The sequence below is a fragment of the Empidonax traillii genome, unplaced genomic scaffold (assembly GCF_003031625.1).
Source record: "Empidonax traillii isolate 1590-97213 ecotype Southwest subspecies unplaced genomic scaffold, ASM303162v1 scaffold2589:size21297, whole genome shotgun sequence".
Classification (NCBI taxonomy): Eukaryota; Metazoa; Chordata; class Aves; order Passeriformes; family Tyrannidae; genus Empidonax; species Empidonax traillii.
In genome coordinates, this window is record NW_020957782.1 from 6791 (window position 1) to 16977 (window position 10187).

Here is a 10187-nt window from a genome sequence, read left to right on the forward strand (position 1 = left end):
CCCTCCTTCCCTTCCATATTTCCCTTCCATATTCCCATTCCATATTCCCATTCCATATTTCCATTCCCTATTTCCATTCCATATTTCCATTCCATATTCCCATTCCATATTTCCATTCCATATTTCCATTCCATATTCCCATTCCATATTCCCATTCCATATAATTTCCATTTCATATTCCCATTCCATATTCCCATTCCATATCATTTCCATTCCATACTTCCCTCCAATCCCCCACTCACGTTTTTCCATACAGGTGTGTGCCGGGCTCAGGCCACTCCACCAGGCACACCAGCCGTCCTGGGAGCTCTTCCATGACGGAATAATATCCCTGTGGGAATGCCAGCAGGAATGCCAGCAGCCAGATCAGCCCGATCACCACCTTGGTGGCCTGGGCCGAGAGCCGAGGTCGGAGGGGGTGGATGATGGCCATGTACCTGCAAGGGTGGAAATATGGGAAAAAAAGGGGAATTAAGGGATGGAAAAGGGGAAATCGAGGCTGGAAAAGCCCGATATTGCAGCTTTGGGGGCTGTTTTGGACATTCCTCGTGTGGGGAGTTGTGTTTTGGCGGCTCCTAAATACACGCTGGAAAAACCACTAATCCCGTTCTGGAGGATTCCCAGGGGTTTATCCCAGAGATTTGATTCCTGACTGATTGATTTTTAGCTGAGGAACAGCTTCACTGCCACAAAAAAAAAAGGCCAGTTTATCCAGAACCCACCACGTGGCAGCGACAGCTTCGGTCGTTCTACCCCAGCACAAAATCCTGGCTCCGTGGTAGATCCCAGTGCAGGGTGGGAAACAGGGAAAACAAGGCTGGAAATGGGGAAAAAATGGGTGGAAACAGGGAAATCAAGGCTGGAAAGGGGGAAATCAAGGCTGGAAATGGGGAAAAATGGATGGAAACGGGGAAATCAAGGCTGGAAATGGGGAAACCAAGACAGGAAAGGGAGATATCAAGGCTGGAAATGGGGAAAACAAGGATGGAAATGGGGAAATCAAGGCTGGAAATGGGCAAAACAAGGATAGAAATGGGGAAATCAAGGCTGGAAATGGGGAAAACAGGGTTGGAAATGGGGAAATCAAGGTTGGAAGTGGGGAAATCAAGGTTAGAAGTGGAGAAAACAAGGCTGGGAACGGGGAAAACAAGGATGGAAATGGGAAAATCAAGGTTGGAAATGGGAAAATCAAGGCTGGAAATGGAGAGATCAAGGAAGGAAATGGGAAAATCAAGACAGGAAAGGGAGATATCAAGGCTGGAAATGGGAAAATCAAGGCTGGAAATGGGGAGATCAAGGCTGGAAATGGGGAAAACAGGGTTGGAAATGGGGAAAACAAGGCTGGAAATGGGGAAATCAAGGCTGGAAAACCCCAATACTGCTGCTTTGGGGGCTGGTTTAGGCTGTCCTTGTGTGTGGGTCCTACTTTGGCACCCCCTAAATTCATCCTGGCAGCCCCTCATGCCAAGAAACCCAACCAGCATCGGATAATCCCACTGTGGAGGATTCCCAGCGTTTCCACCCTGGAGATTTGAATCCTGACTGGGACAATAATTGACTTAAGAGCTGAAAAACAGCTTCACTGACACCACCAATTTATCCAGAACCCACCATCTGGCAGTGACAGCTTTGGGGCTTCTCCCCCCTCACACAAAATCCTGTAGATGCCAGAGCCAAGAATTCCAGGAGGAAAGCCAAAAATAGGAGCTGTGGAGTGGCGTGGGCTGAGGGATCTGAGGTGCCACCAGGCTCAGGGGCTTTTTAATGCTTCCCTAAGTCCTCCCTGTGTTGTGTTTTTTGGGTGGTAATTGGAGATTAATACAGGAATTACATAAACAGGAGGTGCTGCCCTCAGCTCTTCCTCTGCCCCAAAATTTCTCCCCCTAATCCAGGTGGAAATCCAGCTGATCCTGACGCTAATTATGCCTTAATAACCTGTTTGGTGCTGGGAACCGGACGGAAAAAGCCAAAGGTCTCCCCCATTTCTCATTTCCCCGTGTTGGACTGGGATTAAATTCCCAGGAGGATTCATCTCCTTCCTCTTCCTCATCCTTGCAGTGCCTGGTGTTGGCTGAGCCCCCCCCAGTCAGTGGGTTTGGGTGGGGTTTGGGTGGGGTTTGGGTGGGTTTTCTCACGGGGTTCAGAGCAGGGAACCCAAAAAGGCACCTAAAAACCTGAGTTCACTGCTCAGACTCCACCCAAGGGTTCAACTCAGGCAAGAAAACAAGGAATTTCCACCAAAAAATTGTGGGTTTTCTCTTGAAATCCTTACTTGGAGAAACACCTCAGGCTGAGACCTCCAGAAAGCAAAGCCAGGGCTTGAGGTGCAACCAGCCAGGAAAGCTGCACCACCCCCAACCTCGGCCCTGCCAGGGGTTTTTTAGCCCTTTCTGACCAATTTAAATCACTTTGTGGCTGGAGGAGCCCTTGTGGTTGATAAAAACCTCCCCAAAAATCGCTGTGGGGGTGAAATAAACCCAAAAGCACCACCTGGAGAACTTCCTGACCAACTACAGCTCTGGTTCGTGGTGGAAGGGAGATGGAAAAACTCCTTCAACCTCACTGGCAATCCAAGGATGGGCTCAGGGAGGCAGGAGGGAGCAAATTAGGGGTGTTTGGGGGGGGAAATCAGCCCTAAATCTTATTTTTCAGCAGCAATTCCCGATCCATCAGTGCTGAGCTGGGAAATATTCCCTTGGAGATGCTCTGGGTTTAATCCATCAGGGTTAAAAAACAGGGAATAACAGCAGTTCTCCCGAACAGGGAATTAAGAAAGGATGATGGAAAGGGTCTGGGCTGCTTGGAGGAGCTGGAATTACAGCCTGTAAAAATCCTGGAGATGGATGGAAATGGACAAACATCCTGAAAATAATTCAGCCATTATTCCATATTAAAATATTGGATAATTATATAATAATTGTATCACTGAAGAAAATTGCCCCAACATTTCAATAACCATTTTTTTTTTATTTTATTTTATTTTATTCCCCTCTCCTTGCCAAAAACTTTTGATGCAAAATCAAACCAGGGAGAGGGAGGGGGAATGGGGATTTGTGGCCACCACAGCTTATTTTATTATGAGTGGCCATCCTGCTTATTTTGGGGTGGGAAAGCACCAATTCAGAGAGAAAAACTCCTTTTTTCTTGCTTTTCTCAGCTCTGGCTCCATCAAACAACCCCCATTTCCTTGCAGACCACTCGGACTTGCTGTGGTTTTTTTCTACTCAGTTTTTAACCAAAGCCTCTCCAAGGCATTTCTAAGGGCAAGTTTTTGGGATAACCCAAAATAAATCCTTCCTCCCACTCAACCCTGACTGCCTGGGGTACCTCCAGCTCCTCTCCCTCCACGTGGCTTCATCTCCCAGGTGAGGCTGAAGAAGCTGCTGCAGCCAAAGCTCCATCAATCAGCTTCTTGGCAGGGAAGAAAACATGTCAATCATCATTTGCCTTCCAGCAAAAACTAAAAAAAAAAACCACCCTTCCCAATCTATTTCTTCTCTATTAATACCACCAGGTTGGCATTTCAGTGGGAATAAGGATGAAGCTGCAGAGCCCTGGTGTGTCTGCAAAGGGCTGGGGGGTGTTTGACACCCAGGCAGGGGTTTGAGGGGCACAGAAAGGGTGGATTTCACAGGATTTCATGGAATATTCTGAGCTGGAAGGGACCCACAAGGACCATGGGTTCCAACTCATCCTTCACAGGACACCCCCAAAAAAAACCACCCTGATGTCCTTGAATTATCCCAATTTTGTCCAAACTGGGGCCATGACCAAACCCCTCCTGTTCCACCCTCCAAGCTTTTTCCTTGGCCGTCCAAGAGGGTGGTTTTCCCACCCACAAATAAATCAGGGGTTGTTGGGGATGGTTGCTCATGGGAGATGAGGGAGAGGGGCAGGTGAGCATCCTGCCCTCGCTGCTGTGACAGGTGACAAAGCAGCTGGAACCTTCAAGGCCCAAGTTATCAGAGGGATCTGGGGTTTTGCTGAGGATTTAGGGGCAGAATTCCTGTGTCAGGGAAGGTTTTGTTCCCTGGGCAGGAAGTTCACAGGAATGGGGTTGTTTGGTGCAGAAGAGTTTGGGTTGGGAGGATTTTGTAGAACAAGGGAGTGATTTGGGCTGGAAGGGACCTTAAAGATCATCCAGTCCCAAAAGATCAACCAGTTTCACCAGCTCATCCCGTTCCAACAGATTAACCCGTTCCGACACATCAACCAGTTCCAGCTGAAGTTAATGCCCTCTCAGCCCTCAGAACCAAACCATGTGCTCTTGCTCTCCTCTCAGGTGGCAGCACCACGTTCAGGTGCAAACCAGCATTCCCAGTTCCCCCCCAGGAGAGCCCTGGTGGGATTCCCACCCACCTTCCCCTACACCTCCTGGACGTTCTAACCCCAGTTCACGCTCTTGGCACTAAAACCTCCCAGCTGAACCACCCCACAGGAGCCAGAGGCTCTTCCCCTGAGGTTGGTGATGCCATTCGCTGGTGGTTCAATATTTCCCTGTGGTTTTTTTTTGGGGGGGGGGGGTTGCCATGACGACACAGGAGCAGTTGGGGCTGGTGTTGCACCGGAGTCGCTCCGAGCGCCTCGCTGATTAAACAGACCTCGCACTGGAGGCCGTGGATCCATCTATTAACGTCAGCTGGAAACCTGGAGCCTGCCTGGAGAGCTCACAGTGCACAATTGTTTTCACCCTGATGGAGATGAGATTAATATAACGGTACAAATTTATGGAGCTTCTCCGTCCCGGAGCTTCCTTATCTGCTTCGTTAATAAGGACACGGCAGGTGAGGGATGAGGGACCAAGGAGGCCGCAGGGTTTGGGGCTGGGCTTTGTGCAGATGTGATTTCCCGGCCTCAGCAAAGAGGGTTTAGGGCAGGGTCAGTCCTGGGGGTGTCTGTGACCAAGGCAGAGCAGATGCCCCACCCTGGAGTGGGTCGATCCCTCCAGCACAGCTCTGGGTCACAGAATCACGGAATGTGCTGAGCTGGGAGGGACCCACAAGGACCATCAGTCCAACCCTCAGCCCTGCACAGCCCCAGCCCCAAGAGCATCATCCAACCCCTCCTGCAGCTCTGGCAGCCTTGGGGCTGTGCCCACTGCCCTGGGGAGCCTGTTCAGTGCCAACCACCCTGGTGTGTGTGTGACAAAGCTTGGCCTTGTCGTGGTTCCTCCTCTTTATTGCTCAGGGAGTGCCCAAACCAGGACACAAACAGGGCTCTCCCACCCCAGTGTGGCCCAAAGCTCCACCAAACTGCAGGTTTCTCACTGGATTTTACCAAGAGATGGTAAATCGGCTCTAGGAGAGCTCTGGGGTTGTTTCCTTCAAGGAACAACCCAAAATGATGAGTGGGGTGGGGTGGGGTGGGGTTGGGAGCAGAGGTGGCTTCTGGTACCCCCTGACACCTCAAGCAGCCGGTGGTTCAGAGGGCCACAGAGAAATTTAGATTAAATTGGTGAAAAAAATGCTTCAAATAAATCAAATATCTCACCAGAGGCCCCACAGTGCCTTGAGGCAGTGCCCTGCTCACAGACACCCATCCCTGGAAGGGTCCAAGGCCAGGTTGGAGCAACCTGGGCTGGTGGAAGATGTCCCTGCCCATGGCAAGGGGTGGCACTGGATGGGCTTTGAGGTCCCTTCCAACCCAAACCATTCCATGATGTTGTTCCACGGCTAAACCCAAACATTCCTGCATCTCTGAGCCGCAAGTGTTGCTGATTCCCCTCAGTTCCACATTATCCCCGTGGGAATGTCAATCCCACTCCTCTTCCCGTAGGAAAGGGAGGGGGGAAAATGTAATTTATTATCTTTTCAGCTGAATTCCTGTCTGGTGGATATTGGGGAGGATTAATTCCAGTTAATCCCCATTGGATCAGGGACACAAACCAGACCAGAGGGGTGACTCCTTCTAAGACATTCCCTTCTCCATCTCCATCCTTCTGCTTCCCAACTCCATCTGGGAAATCACTACTCTGAACCAGCTCCATTTTGGGAACCCAGCAGCTTCCCGGGCTTTTTGTGGCATTCATGATGCTTGATTTTTTTTTGAAGGGGGGGGGGGGTGGATAAAAAAAGCAGCTCCATTTTTCTGCCCCCAAATCCCACCCTCCTTTCACTTCCCCGTCGCTCCCAAATCTCCCAAATCACTTCCCAAGCAGAGCAGGATTGCACAGATCAAAGCCCTGCCCTGCAAACCCCACAAGTCCTTTAAATTAAGTTTAAAAAAGCCCCATCCCGGTGCTAAATTAGGGTGTAAATGACTAATTAACTGCTGTGATTTGTCCTCCCCGGAGGGGTTTGTGTTTTTTTTTCTGCAGCAATCACCTCTCGGGGACCGGGGGTGGCTGAGCTGGAAAATCCCTGATGCTCAGCCGGTTTGTCCAGCCCGAGATTTCAACTTCCAAGCAATAAATCATTTCCCAAGCTGCTTTTTCTGCTGGGCTTGGGGAGGTATTACCAGGTCTTGGCTGCAGGTTGGGAATTTTGGGAGCTGCAGTGATGAAGCTTTGCAGATTTGATGTTCATTCTGCACCTCCTGCCAGCAAATTGGGGGGATTTTTAGGACACCTAATATAACTTAATAACCCATTTGGAAATTAAAAAGGGAATATATATATATTTTTTTAAAAATATAGTATATATATACAATAAATAAATGAGATCCCAGTTGGATTTTCCAACCCTCCTGGTCTGGCAACGTTGCTGCTGGTGGAGCTCTTTTAATGAGCAAGTTATTTTAGGAGCTGCAGGAGGTTATTCCCACTATAGATCATTTTTACAGCTGCTTTCAAGCAGAGGAGGCTTTGCAGAAAAAGGGGAATTGCTTTGTGGTAAATACCCCAAATTCTGCCCAGTTTGTGATTAATCCCAGGGCTCTTCCTCACCAGTGGGATTTGCTCACTCTGGGTGGTTCTGCCTTTGCTCACTTGGAGTTTTGAGAGAAGAAATTGTATTTTTTTCCCCTCATTCTGCCACCCTGGGCTGCATTCCTGGTCCTCCATCCTCATGGAAAATCCCTCCTCCCTGGTTTGCAGGTGGGTGGTGATTCCCAGAAATGAATCCAGGTGCCAAGGAGAGAGAAAATGCCACGTTTGTTCCGTGGATTTTGCAACTTAGGGAAGGCCAGAGTTGGGTTTTTATTCTAAGTGTGGTTGAAAATCAGCTTGGACTCACTGTGGGCATTGTGAGCTTCTCTTTCCTGGAATATTGGAGGGGGGGAAATACCTGGATTTTCTGCTTGTTTTCCAAGTGAACTAATTCCCAGGGAGAGCTGGAGGCTGGACAGGGATAATTGATGTGCTCGAAAACAAAGGATGTGGCAACTTCTGAAGTGCCAAAGGGAGTTTTTGTTTGTCCCCCAATTTCAGGATGCTGAGAAGCTGCATCAGGGCTTTTCCTGAGCACACGTTGTGCCAGCCTTGACTCCTGAATTTCCTGCAATTGTTCAGGGTAAACTTCTCAGGTTTGTTTGTGCCCAGGCTGGAACAAGTGCTGGAGAATGAGGGGATGGTTGAGTTTCAAGGAAAACCTTTTTTATTTTTTTTTTTCTTGCACAAACCCACGGTGGGTCCTGCAAAAAAAAAAAAAAAATCCACTGAGAGAAGGTGTTTCCAGAGAAGCTGTGGCTGCCTCTGGATCCCTGGGAGTGCCCAAGGCCAGGTTGGAGCAACCTGAGCTGGTGGAAGGTGTCCCTGCCCATGGCAGGGGGTGGAATGGAATCTCTTAGTCCTTTCCAACCCAAACCATTCCAGGATTCTGGAATTCTATGAATCGAACCACTTCCCCCTTCTCTCTCAACAACCCCATCGTGGCCGTGCCGAGTTTTTCCGAGGCACTTTCACATCCTCTGGCAAAGACATTCCAGAAATCACTGGCAGGGAGCAGGAAAGGGGGATGATTTAGGGGAGCAATCTGCAGACTGATGCTCCTCTGAGCCCTCACCCTCCATATCCAACCCCTCTGCTGGAAACACTTCAGGAAATGAGGCACATTCCATCCTGCTTCCCTAATTTCTGATGGAAATCAGAGCCCCACTTTGATTTCAGCCACATCCTGGTTGGGAATGTTTCCCTGAGCCTACCTGGCTCCTCATTCAGGTTTTTGCTGCTTGCCAGGAGGAATTCTGCCCTTTTATGTGCCTGGAACAAGTTCCTGCTTTTCATGCATTTAAGTAACTGTTGTCAGGTCTCAGACACAGGAAAATGGGGAATTTTTTCCAGGGCTTGGAGATGTTGGTTTGTGCTGCTTGCTTGGATGGGCTTTGCTGCCTTTTTCCCTCCCACATTCCCACCTTGCTGAAAATTTGGGACCAGAAAATGCAACAGGTGGCTCTGGGCACACTGAGGATGCAGCTCCTTTTTTTGGGGGAGGGGGTCCTTCCTGATGGGAATCTGGGTTTGGAATCCCAGGCACGGGAAAACCATGCTCAGGGTTAGCAATGCAAGATGAAAACTGGGAATGCCAATTCCCCCTCCCCCCAGAAAAATCAGCCCCAGGCTCTCAGACCTGCCTTTTCTCCCTGTTTTACACATTCTCCTCCAGCTCCCCCCTGGCAGATTTGCTTTCCTGGTTTTTCCAGGGTGTGGATCAAAGGTTAAAAATTAAACTATTAAATTTTTAAAAAAAAAAATTATTTCCCTAATTCACCCAAATGTGAAAGGGGCTTTTCCAGCTGATCCCAAACATTCTCAGATGCTCCTGAAGCAGAGCCAGCACCGGGGAGGAACAATCCCTGTTGCTGTTATGGCTTTTTTTTTATTGATTATTCCCTAATTCTCCTGCGGGAGAGCTCGGCTACATCCAATTCCTTTTCGACAGAGGGTTTTGTAACCACTCCAGAGCCAAACAAAGCCTGTTTTGAAGGACGGGAGAGCATCATCCACGTCCAGCTCTGCTTTCCCGAGCTGTGGCAGCACCATCACCCCCTCGGAGGGAATATCGGGAATATCGGAGCCAGTTCAGCTCCAAAGGTGCTGGCACGAGGCAAACCCCCCCCCCCCCCCCCCCCCCCCCCCCCCCCCCCCCCCCCCCCCCCCCCCCCCCCCCCCCCCCCCCACCTCGGCTGGATCCGCAGCCAAAATGTCTTTTATTCCTCGGGAAGAGGGACCAGAACGAGGCGTTGCAGCATCGGGAAAAGCTGTTGCGCTTGGAACGCCGAGCGCTCGATTCCAAAGGGAATTGAGGAGCTGTTGGAGAGCCGGGATTTGTCAGCAGCGCCGGTGTGAAATGCCATTAAATGGGGATTTCTGCCAGAGGGGCAGCTGTGAATTGGAGGCTCCTCCGTGTCCCTCGAGGGGCGGTGACAAAGGAGTGGCCCCGGGGCCACCAGCAGCGGCTGAACTTTGGATCGTGGCACAACCCGAGCTCTGCTGACAGATCCCAACCCCAACCCGAGCTCTGCCAGCAGATCCCAACCCCAACCCGAGCTCTGCCAGCAGATCCCAACCCGAGCTCTGCCAGCAGATCCCAACCCCAACCCGAGCTCTGCCAGCAGATCCCAACCCCAACCCGAGCTCTGCCAGCAGATCCCAACCCTCGGGCACGACCAGGCAGGGAAGAAAAAAAAAACAGCTGCCTTGGGGTGATGCCATTTGGTGCTAAACCGTGAGTTTGCTCATCACTGAGGGGGTGGAGAGGGGATGGACGGCTCTGCAGCGGGGCTGGGAGGGAGAGGGTGCTACAAATGCACACCCAAGTCACGCCACCGACACGCAGCAGCCTTCCCTGGGCTGCTCTTGAGCGCTGACAAAGGATTCCCAAAGCCAACCAGGGCGGGGAGGGGAGTTATTTTTAGGGCTGTTTTACCGAAGAATTCTAGTTGCAGTGTATTCTCCCGTGAGTGGAGATCACACAGAGCCACATGGAATCACAGGATCACAGAATTAGCCAGGCTGGAAAAGACCTCTGGGATCATCGAGGACAACCTGTGACCCAACCCCACCTTGTCACCCAGCCCATGGCACTGATGCCACATCCAGGCTCTGCTCAAACCCCTCCAGGGATGGAGAATCCACCCCCTCCCTGGGCAGCCCCTTCCAGTGGCTGATCCCTCTCTCTGGGAAGAACTTCCCAATGTCCATCCTAAACCTGCCCTGGGGCAGCTCAAGGCTGTGCCCTCTTGTCCTGCTGCTGGTTCCTGGGAGCAGAGCCCGACCCCCCCCGGCTCCCCCTCCTGTCAGGGGGTGGCAG

General features: G+C 50.8%; 1 protein-coding gene across 1 annotated transcript in view; it reads right to left on the reverse strand.

The window, feature by feature from the left end:
* Nucleotides 1-10187, reverse strand: part of TACR1 (tachykinin receptor 1) — a gene marked incomplete at its 3' end in the record, with an annotated part of 18200 nt that overhangs the window by 6205 nt on the left and 1808 nt on the right. The window contains exon 2 of the mRNA XM_027909994.1: nucleotides 243-437. Coding sequence (XP_027765795.1) covers nucleotides 243-437 — 195 coding nt within the window. The remainder of the gene's footprint in view (nucleotides 1-242; nucleotides 438-10187) is intronic.